The following is a 23,819-nucleotide window of genomic DNA, read 5'->3' as shown; positions in this document are numbered from 1 at the left end:
CACCAACAAAAAAATTCACCACCCCACAAAAAAAGACAGTGAGTTAACTTTGGCTGGTGAATTCTTTTGCAGAAAACAAAGCACAGTAATAAAGGGTAGAGCACTGGATGGTGTGAGCACACCAGGAACTGTAGACTCTTTGTCTTCTGCCTCCTTAGCCAGTGGCTTTTCTGCCCCTCTCTTTGTTTTTCTTCCATCGTGTGGGCTAATTCTCTCCCTATCTCCATGGGTAAAGTAAGAGCATATGGTTTTGGTGTTGAAGATGCTAACTGAATGCCCTTACAAATAAATAATAAATCGACAGAGACAAAAAAGTGGATATGCATCTAAGTGTGAATACTACATTGCTCTGTTTCTAATGAAATCATCTTGGATAATTGTACTATACATTTTAGGATATTGTTTTATGTCTTTATCAAACCAAAACGTGGTCTTTCTAAAGGATTTTACAAATATTATTTACATGTTGACATTGTTACCTGTTGAAGTATCCAGACTTGATATATACACACGACCAGAAGTGTGAAAATTTACATCATTTAAGAACTAGGCTGGAAGGTATACAATGAAAAACAGTCACAATAACGTTTATTTTTCATGTAAGTTGAGAAATGGGCCCAGATCCTATTTAATGTTTATGTTAAACATTCTATTTCCAGCTGGATTCAAATGTTAATCACCCTTTAACAGTAGGACATACAAAGTCTCAAGTACCAGTGAAGGGCTCGTTAATGAAACCAAAGGGGAAAACCCAACATTCCAGTTGAGAGGGATGAGTCTGTTTCTAAGATATGGCCATGAAGTGACGAAATATGAAAAGGCTTGTTTCGGTCCATATTTTACCAAGAATCCCTTTTAGTAACTGCATGTAAGTACAACAAACAGTACAGGTGTGAAAGTAACAGGACACCAACGGTGAGCAGAGTCGTCCCTGGCAGTGAGGAAACTTGACCCGTAAAACAACTGAGAGCCTGCAATTAGGCTTTGGGAAAATACTGGCTCTATAAGTAACGCACTATTAACACTAGACTTCTGAGCTGCAAGTCACTGACTCGATTCTATAACATGATAAGCACTTCATTGTCCACTTGCTTACTCTAGATTCCCCGGCTCCAGCCTCTTCTGCCTCTCTACAAGGTCATGCTGAATCAACAAGGACTCTACAGTGCACACTCAGGTAGTAACAATTGTGATATGCTGTTTACTAACCAGGACATGGAACAAGGGTGACTCTGCTGAAAGGTCATCTCCAGGAGCCAGGGGTTGCCCTGTTCCCTGCACTCTCATCTGCATGCAGTCTGACAGTATCCACTTGCTCTGTACTACAGCAATGAGCCAGGGGATTATTTACAAAGAAACATGGAGGTCTGACCTACTCTGATCAAGTATTTTTCCTCATAAGCTTCCTGGTGTATTACTGAACAAAGCTTATATAATTTACTATATTAAAATTGAAAAATCCCTGTAAGAGAAGTACAGTGATCATAAACATTTAATATTCTTTACTCGGTCCACTTGTAATAACTCAAAACAGAAGAGATTTGTTGGGAATTTAGGAAGATAGTCTTTAATCCGAGGAGAGCGTTATTTCTGGCTTGAGCATCATTACTTTCAACAGGGCACATTAAGTGACGTTGTTGTGGGGTCCCACATGGTATCCGTATCTGGGATAGGAAACCTCCCATTTTGTTCTTAATTGCCAACCTGCTTGCCACCTGCCCATATGCACACATGTAGATGTTAGCTATGAGATCTGAGCGACCACAGCATTCAGGCTTATATATGTATTACTACTGTAGGGATCACATTAACAGCTGGCAGCTTAGCAACTGCCATCATCTAATTTTAGTAAAGATTAAGGCTTTTTAAATCCTTAGCTGGAAATTTTCTTGGCAGAGGGCAAAGGTTCTGCTGGAGTTATTAAAAAAATACACAAAAACCTCAGAGCTTAATTTAATCAAGGAAAATGAACTTATCTTCAAGGTACTGACAGATTTGAGGGGAGTATATATTTATTAACTGTCTTGGCCAAATGGCATAGAGAGATGTAACAATCAAGGGCAAATTCCCTAAAGAAAGGAAGGTCAGTATTTTTTTTTTTTTAACAAAAATTCACATTGTTACTTGGACATATTCACTTACTTAACAAATATTTTGTCAATTTCTAGCTATGTTTGATACAGTGTTCAGTAGATACTTAAATATATGGAGACAAATGTTCTGAAAAATTAAAACAGAATGCTGTGACTGCGATTTGGAGGGGCTTTTAACTTAAGTAAGGGAGGAGACACATTTGAATAGTCAACATTTGAAGTGAACGATAAATGTGTAGGTAGAATGAACAAGTCCTGGGGAAAAGACACCACATGGGCATATTTCTACAGAGATTCAGGAGTGATCAAACCATTGCAGAGAAAGGAAGGGACTTTCTCCAAAGCTGCCTAAGCATAGAAACCCAATGAAATCCATATTTTTAGGTACCACTTAAGATGGCTCTGCACCAGAGATGCTGAGATTTAGAACAGTAGGTGCTGACAGGACGCCAAGGGCCAGAAATACATAGCATCTTCTCTAGGTCATGTTTATTTATAGCTCTTAGTGTCGTGGAGTCACTAGAAGGACAGATGCGGAGGGTGTCCTAATGTGGGTTCTATGAAGAATAGGTTGTCAGTGGAAACAGAAAAAAGGATGCATTACTGTCAGAGTCCATGTGTAGACAATGGTGGTTCCAGCTAGTTTGGTAGCAGAACAGATGGATATAAATGGAACACTAGTTTTGATAACAGAAGGAGCAATACTTTATGATTGATAAGGGAGGGCTCAGAGATGGTCCCTAGGTTTTGGTTTATGTATGCTCTAGGTAACCAATGTGTTTCACGTAAAGGTTTGAGAAAGATCTCAAAACAGAGATACTTATTTATTTAACAAGTATTTACTGAGTCCCTACTATGTGTCAGGCGATCTATTGCTTTGAGGAACGTTTGAAGTGGTAGAGGTATGTGAATACCTATACACGGTGACATCTGCATACAGAGTGTTTCACTGTACGGGTTTGTCAAGTGGTTTAGAAAGCTGCTGGATGGCCTGCAGGACAAAAGGCGATCTTATTCCCAAGTCCGCTGACCCTGTGCATAGCTATGAGAAGCACAACAAGAAACATCAGCACTGCCTGGATCTGAGCTTGCAAATAACGAGCAATTGGTTTTCTTTTTTCTTTATGAAGAGAAGGCGAAGGTAAACGAGCACGCCCACCGTGGGTCAGCGCCTCACTCGGGCAGGGTCTTCCTTACTGCACGCCCACTGTGGGTCAGCGCCTCACTCGGGCAGGGTCTTCCTTACCGCACGCCCACTGTGGGTCAGCGCCTCACTCGGGCAGGGTCTTCCTTACCGCACGCCCACTGTGGGTCAGCGCCTCACTCGGGTAGGGTCTTCCTTACCGCACGCCCACTGTGGGTCAGCGCCTCACTCGGGCAGGGTCTTCCTTACCGCACGCCCACTGTGGGTCAGCGCCTCACTCGGGCAGGGTCTTCCTTACCGCACGCCCACCGTGGGTCAGTGCCTCATTCTTCCTTACTGCCTCAGCCCTCTCTCACTTTATCTTGTCAGTCTCTCTTGCAAATTTTAGCTTTGGAGAGATAGGTAAGTATTCACATTAGCATATGTTATAGCAATTGTCAAGGTTAAGTGCACTGCTAACATTTTAAGCTAAATCATACAAACTCTTACGGCCACCGTAAGTGACATTACAGATATTCTATAAAAAGTCCTAATTATCAAATGTGAAGGTTAGCTTAAAAAAAAAAAACAAAAACAAAATTTTTACCCTGATACTTTGATCTGAATACACTCCATAATAAACGTTTTTTCCACATTTTCTTCATTAATGAAGAAGTATGTTTTGAGAGATTAAGACAAAATAACACAGTGTTAACAAAGCGTTTTACTGTAAAGAAAAAAATGACAAACTAACAAATTCAAAAGCCAACATCTGGGAGAACTCATGAGCTCATGAGGTTTTTAAACATTTATAGTCTTATTTGGCATTATAAATACCTGGGCCCTCAGACACAGAAATTTCATCTCTAGAGGATCATTTTTACATATACACAAAAATTAATACACGAGAATTATATATTTCTTACCTTATCATTGTTTGAAGTCAAAAACAAATTTTTAAGCAAGACAAATAGAGGTACAGATTATACCTGTAAGTCTAATCTTTCACTTGAAATGATAAGATACATTTATTTTTCATCTGTTGACATGGTTATTGTTCCATTTAAAAAAGAGAATGAATGAACTCTTGACTCCGTTTACTGGATGGATGCTTGCCTGTGTGAGCTTAGGGCATCCACCAGCAAGGGCTACCTGATGGCCCCTATGCAGAACAGAGTAGGTGCTATGTAAGGATATTGGTGGGGTCTTTCATTTTCTACCACCAAAAACCATGCGTTGGTATACTGAGCATGCCCGACTTAAAAAGCAACAGAGTAACCATTCTGATCTTTGTTGATGTAACAGTCATTCCTTTATCACTTTAAACTATCTTGCTGCACAAGCAAGCAGCTGTTTTCCTGGACGAAATCCCCACATGGGGATCCCCACACGTTCTCCATGCACTAGTGTCTCAAACGCCTGTGAGGAGTCAGCGGCCGGAGGTCCTTCAAAACTCCTCAGGCAAAGACGGCCACTTCTCAGGCTCGTCCCGACAGCATCTTCCTGAGAAACAGAGCCTCTCCTGTGATTGCGGCATGTTCCAATCGCTGCCTGTCTACATCCTGTGCCAACACAGCTGATGTGTAATTAGCATTATGTCTTGATAGCCTGCTGTTGTTTGCAGCAACTTCAAGTCATGATGCTGACACGTCGACAACGAGCAGCGAGCACTTGATACAGGGCCAACAACACAATGTAGATGTCGACTTCAGTTTCCAGGGATGTCACACAGTCAGTCCTTTTCCTAAGCCCAGGGCTCTACAGGTCACCACTTGAGGGTTACCCCTCTAATGTGGCTTTGCGCCTTATGGCACTGATGATCCCCAGTGGTTGTTTAAGATGGAGGAACTGTGGTTGTATGCACTCATTTCAGCATAGCAGTACGGAACAGGAAACATGAGCTTTGCCTCTGCTGTCTAACAGAACAGGATTTGCTTGACTTCCTCTTACACTGGGCTAATCCTCAGAACCGTGTATAACACTCCTGTATACTCTTTATGTTATCTGTACAGTGGGGGGTGGGGATGTGGGAACAGTACCTACCCTGGTGGGCTTATTCCAAAGAGCAAATAAGACCATGCATTAAAAGTGCTTTCAACAAAATCACTTAATCGCGATGAGATTAAACACATAAATTACGGGTTAATACTTAAGTGGCTCAGGAGAATTTGGACTTATCACAGAAATATAAAATATGTGGTATACACAGCTATTTGAGTAGATGCTAGAAAGCTGTAAGAGGAAAAATTACACTTAGTTAAATAAAGAAAATTGTTTCAAATCAAAGATGAAGTATATCCTGACATTGATTACCTGAAGAAAACCTATTTCAAAGATATCCAATTCTTATTAGAATATGAACCACAATATAATATCATAAATAGTTTATATCAATCATGGTTTCCTAAATCTAATAAATACTCCAATATCAGGGAAACATAAGAAAAATGTATAAGAAAATTTAATTTTGGCAATATTTAAACTACATTCCTTGTAATTGTGCTTTTAATTTATCTTGAACAAAAAGTTACCTTCAATTTAAAAATGCAGTCTCTTAGTTACTGAAATAGATATATTACTGTAAATCTATCAGGGTTAGACTATAAGTGGGAATGCAACCTATGTAGGAAGCTAGACAAATTCCCGATATTAACAAGTAATTTGCTTTTTGATTTTTTGACTCTAATTTAAATCGACACTTTTGCCTCCGATTTTCATGTTTATATGAGTCTTTGAAGAGTCTTTTCACCTCAGTGGCTGCTCGAGTGTTCACTTGGAACAATGACTTTGCAGCTGGCCAAACCTAACTCTCAATCAATTTTTATGAGTACACATCCTTGGGCTGACGGCCGGGTTTCCAGCTATATCACTCCCATAATCCACACTCACACGTGGTGATGAGATTCACATTATCACCAGAGCACCATTGTGCCGATGGCGGCAGCAGACACAGCAGGGTACACTGTCCTCCCTAGGAAAAACGACTCCTTCACCTTTCAATAATGCAGCCTGCAGGTATGGACCTACAAGCTATGTGCAGAGAGAATGAAAGATGTCTTTAAAAACACTAATAAAAACTACCCAGTTCCTCCCGATGGGTCATTCTCACTGAATCTCCATACATATCCATCTTGATTTTGAAGTGAGTGCATTCAATTTGCCTTCCCATTACATTTGGAATTGGAAGGAAGATTCAATTGTGTTTGAAACTTCAAAAAGTTGTCAGAGTACTGGCATATATATTTCAACACACTTAAGCATAGAATTCTCCCTCTGTGTGTGTGTGTTTGTTTCTTCTGTCTATCATCTATCTATGATATATAACAAGTATAATCAATTCAAATTAATTCAAGTTTGGTAGAATTTTTCTTAAATTTAAATTAAGGAGCAGGTATCTACTTTGATGCAAATTGGTTTTTTTCTTTTAAAATAAAACATGCATTTTAGTTATCTGGAAAACTTAGTTCTACATATAATGTCCCTCAAGAACAAATCACTTCATGAATTTGAAATATCCTAATTCGTTCTAGTTATAAATTCTAATAAATGATAATGAAAGTATATAAGTTCTTGTTAAAATTGCTGATTCGTGTGACCATTCACAAGAAAATAAGCTAGGTAATAACCATCATGTTAAGCCTTCCCAGGGCACAAAGCACGAGGTCAACGTTTAACTTTTCAAAGCCAGTTTCTAGAAGCTAAATTATCATATTGAACCAATAAATACACTGGAAACTTTTAGACGTCCTCAGAGTAGAAAATGCTATCTGCTCATTCTTTAAAACACATTTTTGTATTTTTCACACGTATTTCCACCAGTGAAACTCCGAGAGCTAGTTTTGTTTGCTCAAAAGTAGTATAACCCCACATCACCTATTGCGATTATGGAATTACACGAGATTCTATATAAATCTATGAAGCACAGCTGAAAGAGGAGCTTTGTTTCCCTGAGAAGTCAGGAGGATGCTTCCAAAGGATGCAGCAAAGGCAAATCACAAGGATAACCCTGTGCAGCTATCGCGGATGAGATATCTATAATAAAAATACAATTAGAATATACAGAAGAGACATCTATAATAAAAATACAATTAGAATATACAGAAGAATTTATATTAGAAATTCTTCACAGATATATTTACATTTTTGTGCCAGTGTAAAGGCACAACAGGAAAACTGTAGAAGATATTTAATAGGTATGGTCTGGGAGGATGGAGCACTGAGAAATGGAAGCAGAGAACACTACTCAAAGCAACGATGTACACTTTAGACCAAATGTACATGTGCATGCGTGTGTGAGTGTATACACATATGCACACACATATGCACACATTTTAGTATTACTCTAAGCCACACATGCAAGAAGTGTTTACACTTTAGCCAAGAATAAAATCGACTGGTGATCTGTCACAGCTACAACTGCTTTTGACTGAATTTTAATGCTTTTCATAAAGATAACATGATACTACAGGGCATCAATAAACTAATTTTTTCTAGCAACTAAAGGATGACTCCCTCTCTGGAAATCAGCAAATGAGAATTTTCCTCCACTGGAATCTCCTCACATCATTCTGATCTGGCCCAGTTAAGCTTGCCTAATGTGCGGCAGGAATCAATAAGATTTTATAGGCTATTCTGTGTTAGGATTCCAAGAGTGACTGACTCTCTTTTCATACATTTCCACTGAGAACGAAATAGTTTGATTTATCCTGGAATGAAATGTCTATTTTAAAAGCTGTGCTTTAATGTAACTGGAGCTTAATGATTATGTTCTGTGACCAAAGGTTGCTTATGATTTTAAAAGGTCAGATGAGCACATATTCCAATAATCTATATTCAGAATCCAATCACTGACAAATAGAGTGAACAAATTGATTTAAAAGCACATTTATATTACCACATAACAGGCATGACTTATTCATATAAAGTGAGGGAGTGAGTGGACCATAGCTTATTTGCACACTATTTGGATGCTGCAGGTAAAGTTTTCAAGGGGTTGTCGTAGCATCCTTTAGATCCTTTTAAGAAGCCTTGACTACCAATGCAATTGCTTTATTATTATTATTATTATTATTATTATTATTATTATTATTATTATTATTATTATTATTATTATTATCCTCTTCCACACTGACTTCACAGTGGCACTTTGCAATGACTGTTGAATTTGATACTACAACTATTTGAACACAGAGGCCAACAAAGGAAAATGGCTGCATTCTAGTATACCGGACAATAAAGGAATGTACAAAAGCACAGAATGTCAGTCATTTGATTATCAGCTGCTTGGGTTGTTGTTTAATACAGAAATGTTACTTGTGCTGGCACATAATTAATTCACTACTTCATTAATTTCAGATGAATTATTTAAAATCTTTCTCACTTTCAACTTCTAATTCAGGAATTATTAGAAAGAGATATGACACAAACAAATAACAGTGTGCGAGTCACTGTCAGAGAACAATTACTTAACAGGAAAATAAATGACTGACCTGAACGAGAACAAAGTAACGCTTTTTCCACCTTTTCCAAACCTTCTGTCCAAGGGCATACAGGTATCTGGTAAGAAACGCAAGCAAAAGAGTACATAAATGACGGTGCAGTTCCCCGTCGCTGTACGTCTTCCACAGGTATTTATGAGAACAGCCTGCTAAAGGCAAAGTTTAGTTTATCTGAAATCAGAGACAACATGCAGCTTCTGTGTTACAAGATGACTTCGCTGTTTCTCGATTCCTGAAAGGGAATTGATTTATGTGGCTTACAATCTGTCAGTCCTTACTACAAATTGAAGAAAGTAGGAGTTAGAAAGGATAATCAAGGAACCAGTTGGAATTTCATCTTCACACATGTTTCTTAGGAGCTACAGGAGCTCTGGGTGAAGGGCCTTGTCCTGAGTTCTTCGGTGAGTGCTCAGATGATGGCTGGGGCTCCTGAGTGTGGCCTGAGAGGCAGGTGGACACAGAGCCAAGAACCCAGGGTAAAAGGTGACCGTCCAGCTGGGTGACCTTGTGATATGTCTGCACCAATATCCATTTCCATTTCTTTGTCTACTAGAGGACAACACTAGGTGTCCTGATTTCCAAGTTCCCTGCCAGCTCTGTCATTTTGAGATTTATGTGGCTTATGGAAGATCTCCACTGAACATTTTTTTTCCACTATGAAACTCAGCTAATAACAAAGGCAACATTATTTAGTTTAGCCTTATTTCAGCTATGCCCTTCAACTTTGCATGATATCTGTAATCTAAACTGAAATGATTAACCTGGTCACTCATTTGAATAGAACTCCCTTGTTGTATGTGTGCATATGTGTGTGGAAGTACATGCACATCTTCTTGTGTGAGAGTATTCATGTGGAGTCCAGAGATGAACCTCGGGGGTTGGTCCTCAGATGCTATTCCTTCTTGTTTCTTGCGCCCAGGGTCTCTCACTGGCTTGAAGCTTGCTGAGGAAGCAAGGCTGGCTGGCCAGTAAGCCCTGGGCATCTACCTGTCTCTGCCTTATCATTCCTGGGATTTAAATAATGTGAAATCATGCTCAGTGTTTTTACATGTGTTCTAGCCACTTTACCTACTGGACTATCGGCCCAGTCCTGAGGACAGAAGTTCTGCTCTTAATTAATATATAAAGGATATGCTGTAGTATCCATGGATAAAAGGAAAAAATAAAAAAACTAGTTAGCTCATGGTGGTGAATTATTATGAAAACATATCATGCAACGATAGTGTAAATGCAGAATTTTTTTTTTTTACTTTTGCTTTGCTTGTTTGTTTCTTTCTTTGTTTTTCAAGACAGGGCTTTTTCTATGTAGGCTTGGCTGTTCTGAGCTCTTATTGTAGATTAGGCTGGCCTTGAATTCACAGAGATCTGCTTGCCTCTGCCTCTTAAGTACTGGGATTAAAGGTGTCCAACACCACTGTCCAGCCAGGTATTATATTAAAAGTAATTTTTTCAAATCTTAATCACAATTTTAGTTTGAAAGTAGAAGCTTAGAAGTGCTCAGCATCCTTAGCCATCAGGGAAATGCAAATAAAAATGACTCTGAAATTCCATCTTACACCCCTCAGAATGGCTAAGATCCAAAACTCAAGTGACAGCTCATGCTGGCAAGGATGTGGAGAAAGGGGAACCGTCCTCCATTGCTGGTGGGAGTGCTAATCTGTACAACCACTTTGGAACTCAAGTTGGCATTTTCTCTAAACATTGGGAGTAGTTCTACGTCAAGACCCCCCTATACCATTCCTTGGCATATCTCCAAAAGATGCTCCACCATACCATTAGGAAACTTGCTCAACTCTGTTCATAACAGCTTTATTCATAATATCCAGAAACTAGACACAACCTAGATATCCCTCAACTGAAGAATGGATAAAGAAAATGTGTACATGTGCACAGTGGAATGCTATTCAGCTATTAAAAAGACATCATACAATTTGCAGGCAAATGGATGGAGTTAGAAAATATTCTGAGTCCAGGAACCCAAACCGAGAAAGACAGGCATGGTACATACTCACTTGTAAGTGGATATTAGCCATAAAGTACAAGATAATTATGCTACAATCTACCGGACCCAAAGAAGGTAACAAGTAGGGCTCAAGAGAGGATGCTTAAATCTCACTTAGAACAGGAAATAGACAGCAGAAGCAACTGAAGAGACAGAACAGCGTAGGAGACGGGGCACAGAATGAAATGAGGGTGGAGACCAGACCTGGGGAGAGTGAGGGCAGGAGGACAGAGGGCCTGCAGAGGAAAAAGAAACTGTGAGACAACTCTGAGACAAGATGGAGGCCTACAACAAAGTAGGCTCCTTGGAAAATATGAGGGTGAATCTAGCTGAGACTCCTAGTAGCAGGGGTCATGAAGACTGAAGAGGACACCCTCTAACCAGATAGGACCTAGTGGAGGGAGGGGAACACCAACCCACCCACAAAACTTCAACCCAAAATTTACCCTTCCTACAAGATGTGGAGGGATAAAGATAGAGAAGAGATTGAGGGAATGTCCAATTTATGCCTGTCTGAACCTGAGACCCACCCCATGGGAGACAGTCAACCTCTGACACTACTAATGAAACTGCTATGCTTGCAGACAGGAACCCAGCCTAGCTGTCCTCTGAGAGGCTCCATCCAGTAGTGGATCTGCTGAGACTCACAGCCAAACATTGGGCAGAACACAGGGAACCTTGTGGAAGTGTGTGTGTGTGTGTGTGTGTGTGTGTGTGTGTGTGTGTGTGTGTGTGTGTGTGTATAGACAGAAGGGAGAGAACAGGAGATTCACAAAAAAATCAACAGAGCCAACTAATCAGGGCCCAGAGGGGCTTATGGAGAGTGAGACACCAACCAAAGACCATACATAGACTGGACCAAGTCCCCCTACAAAGATGTAGCTGATGGGTTACATCATGTGGGTCCTCTAGTAAGGGGAGTGGGGCTGTCTCTGACATGGACTCTGTTGCCTGCTTTTGTTCATGTCCTCCTGGAGGGGCTGCCTTGCCAGGGCACAGGGGAAAAGGTACACTCAGTCCTGATACGACTTTGTGTACTTAGGTGGGTTTGTGGGGGAGGGTCCCCTTTTCTGAGGAGTAGGAGAGGGAGGTAGGGAAAGAGGGTGGGAATTCGGGGGCTGGGAGGAGAGGAAGGAGCGGGCAATGATCCGGATGTAAAGTAAATAAATGAATAAGTGAGGAAAAAAATAAAAGTAGCTTACCAGCATAAAGGTTATTCAAATTGAACTTAATCTGTGTACAATCCTAAGTAATAAAGAATGTCACATATTAGAGTTTATATGAATGTTTAAAGGTGAAATTTTAGCTTATGTCTTGTGACCCTCCTTTTATAAAACAAAGAGAATATATTTTTTCTTTCTTAAAAATATACTAGTGTGGCATGCCCATGAAGGTGTTGTGAATGAGCGGACACTGTCTTTGTTACCAGTGGAAGCATAGCAAAAAGCCCTTCTCCTGAGAAACAGCATGACAAAATGTAACATGCCTAACTTTTTATTATGGAGTCACACAGGTAATAAGTAGATTCACACATAAAAATGTATGCTTACAAGGACACATGGCATAGTGCCATTTTTATTACAGAAATTGGTGGCAAATGCTCAAGGGTAAGGGACACATTTACTAAATGCATGGCATAATCATGGGGAAAATCTTTTACCACTAAAATTATAACTAAAGTTAATAAAAGTAATAAAAATTTTCGTATATAATTTTATATGAAAAGAGTGAGGATTTAATATTATACCCATACTTGGTGATGTAAAATTTCAAAAAACAGACATGAAATGAATATTCTAATTATTAATGACCATATTACCTGAGGAACGAAATTATGGCAGACAAGTTTCTTTAGTCTTCTGTTTTCTGTAATATTGGAATTAGGATAAATAACAAAGGAGCTACTAAAGTTAAAAAACAACTGGGCTCTTGCACCGGAAGTATCACCAGATAGAGCAATCAAGTATTTGTTTGTTTTCAGGCACATGTGGTAATTGTGTTGAGTTTGCCCTGACAGTTGTGATGTAGCTGAGACCATTTCATGTGTTTGTGGATATAATGTGGACTCATTTAGGGCCTGGTGCGGATGGCGGCTACTATTCCTGTTCTCACCTGCTTGCGGTTTCCTCCCAAGGTCTCCTAAACGCCCTTCCTTTTAGCCTCTAATTTCTCTTCTGTGGTTGTGGTGATAGGTGTTCAGCTGCTCTTTCTGTCTTTTCTATATAATTTTCCTCTCCTGAAATGCACATACCACATTTCTGTTACAGGGTTAACAACAGTGACCCGCGGAGCTTGCCACTGTGGCCATGATAGATGCTCTGTATCACAGGGCACTAGCAGGATGCGTAGTTTACAGCAGCTCCGGAGCCGCCACCGCCACCGAGGGCACCGGGAATAAGCCCTGCCTGTGACCGCAGCCTGCTTCCCAGCTCTCTCAAATCCTCTCATGGTGCAGAGCGCTGGGCAGAAGGGTCACACGCAAGTGAGAGGAACCCTGGTTACCGCATGCAAATTCATATGAGCGCTCTGACAGTGCAGGTTCTTGGTGAGGAAGAACCAGCCAGCTGAACATACCGCAAAATGATGAACCAACGAATTCAGAAGGGCGACCTCCAGTTTCCCTGCAGACAGGCAGGCAGGCAGGCAGACAGACAGACAGACAGACAGACAGACAGACAGACATGCAGCATTTGGAGACGAGGGTCCGATGTTATAAATGGAAAGAATGAAAGAAAGTGGGTGCTAGAGGCCACATATTTGGAATTTAGACCTTGAAGTGTTTGAGATCCTGCCGTATGATAATTTGCTCAAACACATACAGTGAGTGACAACTGGCCAAACACATTAAGAAATGAAATGGCTTTAAGAACTTGATGAGCTCTATACATAAAAATATGAATTAACAGTCAACAAAGGGTTACCCGCAATGGACTGTTATAAACACTGTGCAAAGCCCACACATTATTTTGTCATTGTAAACATTTCATATTAGTCAAATAGATTTTTTAATATAAAATGGAAATGAATACAACACATCAGAAAATATATGCATAATGGATAAAAATGTTAAAATTTACACGTGCCTTGTTTTCACTATAAGCATGGCTTTGTGACTGATTTCCAAGGCCTTGCTGCCTCTCCACTGGCACAAGAAGAGAGTCTTCTTTTTGTAAGGAACGCATTTAAAAGTAAGAAATGAATGAAGAGAAACCTTTTTCCAATACAGTTCAAAATGAAAGCTTTAAACTCACATAGTAAAAAACGACTAGGCTGACATTAAAAGGAGCGATAAAAGTATTGATTAGAAAGTGACCATCTTGTGGCCACTACTACAATCAATTTGTGGAATGTTAAGTTTTCTCCTGCCCATCAGAGTCCAAGCTCCTTCATTTAGAAGAATATGTGTGGGGTTCATCCTTCTTATGTGTATGCCAGGATCCTGTTACCATTTGTTGCCCTGCAGTATACTCCACTGTATGAATGCATTTACGAGTTGGCATGTGTGGGAGTTGTGTGCTTATGAAACACAAAGGTACCGTGCATGAACATTTGTGCATAGGTCTTTTGTGTTTACACGTTTTGGTTTCTTATGTCTAGTGTCCAGAAACTAGATTGCTGCACCATATTGAAAGTATGTGCTTAGTTGTGTGAGAAACTGCCAGACTGTTTTCCCAACGTGACTACAGTATGATGCAATTCCAGTGGCAATGAGTGAGAACGCACCTAACTTCTGCAACCATCAAAGTTACTGTTGGGAAGCACTCAGGGTGTGTGGGCATCTGACCCCGCAGACACCTGTCCTCATACGAAGGCCTTTGCCTCTGTCGCCAGCACAGGGTGGGGGGGGGGGCAACTCCTAGCCAAACCAGGTCTTCAGTTTTCAAGGCCCTTGTGATATTTAAAATTTAGAAGTGTCTACACTCATTACAGACAGGAGCTGGAATTACTTGGAAAAGTTGTGGAGTATGGAGGAGTGAGGGAAAGGAGCGTAAATTAGGATTATATAATCACCAGGCAATCTACGGATCAGAAAAGAAAAGTCACAACACCTTCTCTCAAACCATCTGAAGGCCTAGGGTGGCTACGGAATCACCGTCCTGCCACTTACTCATTTTTCCCCCCAAATGTTTAATGTGAAGTTGCACATTATTTCTTTTATGGTATCTAAATGCCAAAAGATTTTTTTTAATTTTTGGAAAATGTGAAAAATTTACTCTGAAATTGTTTTAATAGATAGCATGTGTGATGACATACATATTAATGTTGAGATAGTCCTTAGTTACTGAACAGTGAGTTATCCTCTCCAGAGAGACTATAACATATCGATACTAATCTTTAGGGACATTGCACACAATAAACGACTTGACTTCAGATAATGGTAAAAGACAATTTGGTATTTCTTTAATGATTATGAAAAGGCCTCAGGGCATCTTGGGTTCACTTCTAGAAACATCAATTATAACTCCTAACACTGTTCAACAAAAATTTGGCTGAGAAATGTAACTACTTCATATGCAATGGATGACAATATCCTTAATTAGCTCCTTGAAAACTATTTTATTGTTGTTTATTTGTGTTTTAAAACAGTAGGATATTTGAAAAATCAAGCTTACATTTCCTCTTGTCATCTGAATTCTGAATAAGGGGGTGTCTTGTTGCTTTAAGAAGCAAGGTGCAGGGCTACCAGCAGAGCTGTTGCTCATGCTGAAGGGCAGAGGTTACACAGCCACTGAGGATGTGTCCCGGGCTGTCTCTGAGGCCGGAGTCTTCCTTAGTGTTTTGAAACTTGCCCACCCTTCACTGACTTCCAAACTCAATAATAAAGTTGTTTTTTAAGAGTATGAAAAATCAGACCTGCCAAAAATACTTGTCAAAACTGGGAATATACTTTTTTATCTTGGTGGTGATTTACAATGCTGCTCAAAAAATAAGTTCCACTTAGCATGACATACGTGTTCGCTGATGAGCACTGTGGATTCTTCTACTTTACTTAAAAAATAAAAGCTATTTATTTATTTATTTTAGTGGCCCAGGTTACTCATTTTCAACAGCTGTGGAATTCGGCTTTAAATAAAAATTTTTTTTTAATTTTTTCAAAATATTTCAACAAAATACAAATTAAAGGAGTTTTCATGGTTATGTTTCATGCTCTCCTTCCCTCAGCATATGGCCTTAGGGAAAAGGTTCCAAGAATTATTTAAGATGGTTCAAAGGAGATGCTCTGTTGCTCATCTTCTTACACATTGCCAGAGCTAATACCAAACACACAGCTTTTTGCATTGAAATGTTTCCAGGCCACCACAGCGCTCTCATGACTAGAGCATAACAGATTACTTGAAATTGACCGTTCAGATACTATTTAAAGGTATTTGCTTCATCAATACACACAACTAAAGTATTCAGAAGTTGCTCTCTTTGAATAAAAAATAGTCTGCTTAACTTTAAAACCTTCTCGTCTTACACTGGATTAGGTAGCAAAGAAGCCAGCAGCTCGACACTGGGGTGCAAGACATGGGCATACAGCCTGGGAGCCTTTGGTTTCATAAGGCAGGCTCAGCAAGCAGAGCTTAGTCCCACTGCCTCAGTGAGGGAGGTTTCTCGTGGAAAGCATGATTCTCCCGCCCCCTCCCCAGAAACATGAACCCCTGTCAAGAGGCAATGCGGAATGCAACTAAAGTAATCCTAATGTTTCCTGGCCAATGATGTTTACTTTTGTGTATTCAATCACCCCATGAGGTCATAGACCTAGAATGCCAGCGTCCAAATTTTAAAAAATATTCGGCTAAAGGAAAGTTTAAAATGAAAAGGAAATGATAATGGCATTTGTCCACTTCATCTCTCTCTCTCTCTCTCTCTCTCTCTCTCTCTCTCTCTCTCTCTCTCTCTCTCTCTCTCTCTCTCTCTCTCTCTCTCTCTCTCTCTCTCTCTCTCTCTCTCTCTCGTTGTCAAGATCAAGATACAATGACTTCTACCCATAAGGTATGCAGCATATTTTTAACCTTAAAGAAAAATCAACGGTTTCACCTGGTCCTTGGAGTATCTCATTAAATAATGCACAAGCACTTTGGAAGCAATGTTGTTTTAAAAAGTCATCTGTTAATACAGCAGGTGAAATATGAAAGCTGTGCCATGGCTACTTCTCAAAGTTTAGCTTTATGAATCAATACAGTCTTTACCAAAGCCCTCAGAATGTCCAAGGGCAACAGGAAGAAAAGTGTCTTTAGACATATGGCAATCATTACGTGTATGTATTCTAGTATCAATAAACTGATATAACAGATTTACACAATAACGTGAAGTTCAGTTAAAAAAAATAAGCTTTAAACAAGACAATGGTTGGAGTAACTGCTCAGCTGACTTTATTTTCTATCATCACTGACAGAAAAGTATTTAAAATGCTGTTTTGTGCAATATCCTTTGACTATCTACTTAAAAAGATAAATTAAAATTCAACATTCTGTGAATTATCTTCCTTTAAGCCAATATGCTTAGAAATACATTTTACTAATAAATTAGGCATTTTCTATAAATACAATATATTTCGTGCTGATATACATATAATCAAAAAAGTTAATGAAATCTGAAGAACTCATTTCCTTATCACTCTTAAGAATTGAGATTTAACTCATCCTTTCGCATAGTACACATGAGCTGTGTGTTTTCCCAGTAATAGTAAGGGCACAGCGAATACTGTACACACCAGGTTCGAGGTAGAAGAGAAAGGTCTCATTTAACCAACCACTTTAAAAACACTTCATAAAATCTTTCTAACTTGAAGATTGTTTAAAGAACGCTTTCAACAAAAAGGAATTCTCCAAACATATTACTAAATGTTGTAGTTTAGTTTCAATTAGAATGGTGGCATACAGTTCTAATGGGAAGGAGAATATGACAATTTATTTGCATAGAGTCCATGCTGTGAGAGTTCATGGTTTTACTTTGTGAGGAAAAATCATCACTAATGAATATTTGAAAAACATAATTGTATACAGAAGATGAGAATTACGCAGTTCTTGGGGGAGAAAAGCACTGTTACTTTGGGCAGATCACTTATGAGTCCAGCTTTCTATTCAAAGAAATAGGACAATCAATCTACATGTTGAATAATAAAGGCTTTTCTTCTACAAGGCTTCATTTTTTCAAGAAAAAATACAGAAAGAAAAAAAATCAATATATAGAGTAGTTTAGTCCTGGAAAGGGCTTTCTTAAAGAGAAACCTCAGTCAAGGTTGAAAGAGCAATTAATGCAGGCTCAAAAAGCTGGGCCGCTCTGATGGAGTTCGGTTAACATGTGGCAGAAGTAATCATCCACTTGTGAAAATGATTTTCGGTTTCATTCTCAAACACCTTTCAGACACTCATGATCCCATTTAACTGACAACAATACAGGCTATCTGTGGGCACCATTGCATTCGATGTGAAAACCAACGGGGACCAAAACGCCCTCAGGCACTTGCAGTCGTCATCGCGCTCCCACCGCACTGTCTCCTCTTGCACAAAGGGACTCTTCCTCACACTGCACTCTTGCTCTTATTTAATTCTTATTTAAAGCCACGAGATTAAGCCTTTCTCTTTTTCCTTTTTTTTTTTTTTTTTGTTTTGCTTTGTTTTCAGCTGAGGATGAGAAAAGAAGCTGAATCAAGACAACACTGTGATCTGATCATTAGGAAATCTAGAAGTAAATACATTCTAGTTTTTTTCCCCAATACTTTCTGTATTTGAACAGGAAAGAGTACAAAATAAAGGGTCTTCACCAAACAAATGTCCCTGACAGCTGGACAGCAGTTAGGGCTGAGGAAACCTGTAACTCCTAATGTTGAGCAAAAAGTTTAGCTTCCATGACATGTAAACAGGAGGCACAATGACAGACAAGAGGGATGGACGGTATGCCTGGTTTACTCTGTGTAGAATCAACAGTACAAGGCCATTTCTCTTCTTTTCATGAATTTTTATCTTCTTCTAGATAAACCTCAGATGGCACCACCATTTTCAAGAAATGTACTTTTTCACATCTAAACAACAAGACAAACAGTCTAAGTCAAATTGCTTGGAGAAGTCTTTCTCTATGGAGATAGTTTTTAGGCAAACGTGGTGGCCCTTACCCTGTAACCCTGTCAGGCAGGAGGCAGAAGGACTGGGAATAGGAGGCCAGCTTGTTTGGCAGAGGGAGTTCCAGATCAGTCTTCATATAAGAGAACTTAAAAAGAAGATGGCATGCTAATATTTATCTTTGCTAAATGGTTGATGACATTCTTTTATAACTCAATTAGCAGAAAAAAAATTCAAATGCACAGTTTTAACGGTCCATGTCCTCTCAAAGGTGACTATTTAAAAATAATATTAATGTCTATTTTCTTGAAATTTAGAACAAACTTGTATGTATTAATGATAGACAGCATTGTTGAAATAAGTGTATTATAGAATGAACCAAGTATAATACAGAATGTCTAAATAAAGTTAATTAATATGGTATTGTCCTAATATTTTCTGTCATAGAATACATGTTTCATAAAGGCATGATTCCTTCATAGCCAGAGGCTCTATTGCTTTCTTATTATTCTAAGAAAAGCTACTGAGATGTCCATATTCATTATAGAATGTCTCAGAAATAGTTTAAAGGGGTGAGGGTATGCCTTCCCCAACTAAGCCAGGCAAACATGCCTTCATCCCCAGGAGGGTGATGGGTCTGAACATCTGAATGTCCCTAGGGGCCCAGCGTGGCATCTTTCTGAAGGAAAGACATTATGCAGCACATGACAAAAAGGCTCCCAGATACCGGACACTTCAATGGAAATTATTTTCCATTTACTACTACTGATGATAACTTCCCTTTAGGGCACAATATTCCCATAAAGAAAAATGATCAAATATGGCTGAACATTATACACAATACAGGTAATCACATTTTTTAGGCTTCTGTTGTTTCCTTTTCAATAAATGGAGATATTGAGGTGCCTTCTTCATACTCACAAGTTTAAGCGAAATAGATACATAAAATGCCAATTTTCACAGTCACACTCTGACAATGAAATCAGTGAGAAGACAGCCTGGGAGTCAGTGTGTCCTACCGAGGGTGCCCTGGATTAGCGGGCTGTCGGAGACACTACACAAAGGAAGAGGTTTGGGGGACAAGTGAACATGACGTTGAGTTATTTGAAACCAAACATGCTCTGCAATGTAAGACTTCTAGAAGCCCACAGCAGACACTGTTAGTGAGACACGGAGAAAGATGATAGGAGACCATAGTGTGCACTGGGCCTCGGAAGCTCAGAATCTTTTTCATGGATCGAGTTGTGGGAGTCCGGCTCTCTAACGTACTCATGGGGAACGAGTTGGACGATAACCATGAATAAGCCCTAAGAAATATAAGTACACAAGTGAGCTTTTACATCCTGCTTAAAATGAACTAGACACTTACCCACTTGTAACTTGGCTCGAAATCTATTAAGATTTGTATCTGAAAAAGATTTGCTTTAAAATGTATTATCCAGGAGTCCTGAACGTCCTTCAACACTGCTTTCTGGTCTCAGTTAGCAAGGACATGGCGTGAGAGCTCTGGAAATTTCCTAGGCTGACTCTGTTGATTCCTATTTCCATGACTTAGTTTACAAAGTCATTTATTCGAAACCCTTCTGTGGCTCAGCGTGCTTCACAGCTTTCCTTCCTAACAGCCTTGCTCTATCTAAACTATGCACCTCATTTTTATGCATTGTGGCCAATCCTATCTGCAGCCAAGTTCTGTGGCGTTCTGGTTCAAGACCTGGGGATGCTGAACAGCAGATGCCCTGGTGAGTTTTCCAGCCCTGACATTATACCTTGGCTTCAGTGTGCCAATCTCTGCCATGCTCCCCTGTGTTTAAGTGGTTTTGATCAGCTGCCCCCAGACCTAGCATTGCTTGGGTTCGTGTTAACCCTACTCTGGCATGCTCTTACATTCTGAGCGTTGCTCCCACTTGTAAACACTGCCCCTGTTTGGATGCGCGTGGCTTCCCATCACTCCCTTCCACACTGAGCACCCCTTTGTTCAAATACTCTGGGTTCTTGCTGTTCCTCAAATTGTTTGCATGTCATCTTTCCTACTCCAGGAGCCTGACACTTCTTAGAATTCCATCAGCTTCCAATATTTACCTTAGATGAGTTACTGTTACAGTTTCCCAATGCCTACTTATTCTCATCTCTTCAGGTCAAATATGCTTTTTTGTAGGTTAACCTGCAAAATACACTCAACAAAACCAGGCACATTTATGTCCTGTGTGAGTACTATGAGGGTGCTTCCCCCATCGTTACGGCTTCTATGGATTCTAAAGTCCATTGCTTGTACAAAACGATCAACTCCTTTCATACAGGGATCATGTGCAATCTGAGCCACCACCCCTCCTCACGCTGGGTCATTATGTGGCGCATGCTCTGTAAGTATCTATGAATTCCTAGGGGCTATTCCTAGCTTGGGCATTATGAACAATCATAAGGCAGAAGTTGTGTCAGGAGAGAACTTTGGGTAAAATGTATTTATGACCCACATGAAAATAAAACATAATGCCTTTGCATTTTCCACAAAATCGGTATTTACTTCGATTGGGAATAATTTCATGGCTTTAGCTTCAGAAAGCTATCCTAAAATTGAAGTTAACACAGGAGATCTAAGCAAAAAGAAAGTATGGGAAAGATGCTGTGAACACAGGCAAGGAGAGCGTCAGGACTCACAGCGCTCTAAACCCCCCTCCAGTGAAGACAGCTCCAATCCAAGCACCACAGATGCCCTCCAGTGAAGACAGCCTCAATCCGAAGCACCACAGATGCCTTCCCACCAGAGTCACAGTATACTCAATGACTACACACCTCAAGGAGACACTAGAAATTTAACCTCCACCTGCTTTAAAAAATGACATATACAGTCATTGAGATCTATTTGGCAGCAACAAAGGGCTTTTCTGTCCAAGTACTGAACAAATGAGGCCAGCAGGTAGAGTGCATGACAAAATAACTGTTAATGCTGATAAAGACACTGCTGAAAATATGGCTTATTTCTATTAGAAATGAGCTTAAAACTTGAGAGTTGCTCGCTAAAGTCAAGTTGCAGCCAATGCTGTGCATAACTGAGCATGAACAGATTTTGGGCCATGAGACACATCAGAGACAGGCAGAGTACAAAGGGATCCCGTGGTCATGCTCGCTTTGGCTTTGTAGCTGCCCTGCCAGGTATGAAGGCTAAGTCTGTGGAGGAAAGTGTGGCCCACTCTGAGTAGAGAACAGGAAGCCAGCAGGAGTACCACAGTGATGGAGAAACTTGTGCCTTGCAGACAAAACCGATGCAGTTTTGTTTTGTTTGTTGTTTGTTTTGCAATCCTTTTTCATTTTTGCAAAATAGAGGTAAGTGTGTGAAAATGGGTTGGGAGGCTTCGCATGCATGGGAGGGAAGGGAGAGAGGCACACAGAGGTCAAGAATGGTTTTCTTAGGTCTAAGATCCTGCAAGTGGTTATTTTTCTGGCATGACTTTTGCTCTCGCCAGTGCTAGAAGAAAGGGGACAGAAATATCGGCCTAGACCATACACAAGCCAGTTAACTGTGGAGTATTGCATGTGAAAAGGCCTTTCAAGCTACTGAATAAACCAAATGGTTGTTATTGGTATTACTATTACTAATAGAACACAAAAATAGTTAGACTCCGGAGCTACAGAGATGGCTCATGGGAATAAGAGCACTAGCTGCTCTTGCAGAGGACCCAGGTGCAGTTTCAAAAACCCATAAGGAAGCACCCAAGTCTGTAACTCCAGTTTCAAGGCATCCGATGCCCTCTCCTGGCTTCCACAGTTGCCAGGCACACACAGGCACATAGGCGTGTATGCCAGCAAAACACCTATACACATGACACTCTAAAAATTACTCCCGTGTGGCGAATAAGCGGAGATAGCCTGGGGTAGTCACACTTACTCAGCACTTTGAAGGCTGAAGCCAAAGGATCAAGAGTTTAAAATGGGCTAAATGGGCTAGCCTGAGGTATACTGGTCTCAAAAAAATGGGCATGGTAGTGAAATCCTTTAATACTAGCACTTTGCAGATGGAGACAGGCAGATCTCTGTGACATTAAGACCATCCTGGTCTATATAGCTAGTTCCTGGGCAGCCAGGGCTACCTAATGAGAAGTTGATTTTAAAAGGGACAAAGTAAAGAATACCTAGGTTGTTTTAATGTTGTGCTTTGTGTGCGATCACAGCTAGTCCTCATCTCAGAGGTAGGCAGACATACGTTCTGTTCCCCTTGCACTCTTTCAAAGGTGTTTGCTTGGACTGGTAAGACAGCTTAACAAGCAAGGGCACCTGCTGCCACCCTCACAACCTGAGTTCAAAGCGAGGACCCACATAGTAGGAGAGAAATAGTGCTCTTGTGTGGTTCTTTGCTCTCCTCATGTGTGTTGTACACACACACACACACACACACACACACACACACACACACACAGTTGAAAAGCAATTGTTTCTCAGCCCTATTTTATTAAGCCTTTTAAAAGTTACACTAAGTATTTCTTAAAATATTTCTCTTAGGTGTAGGGGTATTTTTGCTGAATGTATGTCTGTGTGTCACATATGTACCTGGTATCTGCAGAGACCAGACAGTGGTGCCAGATCCCCAGGGGTTGGAGCTATAGAGGGTTGTGGGTGCTAGGACTGGCACGGGGGTCCTCTAGAGGAGCAGCCAGTGCTCTTGCCCACTGAGCCACCTGTCCAATCCCAACACAGGAAATCTCTGCAGAAGACCATCTTTATGTTTCCAAGTTCCTTACTTTCTATTTATCAATGAACCACAAACAAACAAACAAACAAAAAACTCCACACACCACTGCCTGACACTCTACTTTGAAGTTCAAGTCTCTATGTTTGTTGAGGAGAATGAATAAGAAGCAAATCGTACAAGAAGCCTCTGTCCAATGAGGTTTGAATTCACCACACTAAGTTTATATTTTTTTTTTCTCCTTTGACCTAATGCTCAGTAATGCCATGTTTTATGATTTCTGTGCCTACAAACCTGTACTCACAGTATTTCTGTCTATAGATGTGAAATGAAATGGAAAATTAAAACCAGACAGTGAAGAGAGAAGAAGAAAA

The 23,819-nt window shown here is 40.1% G+C and overlaps 1 protein-coding gene across 3 annotated transcripts in view; it reads right to left on the bottom strand.

The window, feature by feature from the left end:
• Cadps2 (calcium dependent secretion activator 2) overlaps positions 1–23,819 on the bottom strand; it is a 502,196-nt gene that overhangs the window by 160,102 nt on the left and 318,275 nt on the right. For all 3 annotated transcript variants that reach the window (XM_051151873.1, XM_051151874.1, XM_051151875.1), the window contains exon 9: positions 8,706–8,772. In XM_051151873.1, coding sequence (XP_051007830.1) covers positions 8,706–8,772 — 67 coding nt within the window. The remainder of the gene's footprint in view (positions 1–8,705; positions 8,773–23,819) is intronic.

Source organism: Acomys russatus, chromosome 10, assembly GCF_903995435.1.
Source record: "Acomys russatus chromosome 10, mAcoRus1.1, whole genome shotgun sequence".
Classification (NCBI taxonomy): domain Eukaryota; kingdom Metazoa; phylum Chordata; class Mammalia; order Rodentia; family Muridae; genus Acomys; species Acomys russatus.
This window is presented reverse-complemented; position numbering and strand designations above follow the sequence as displayed.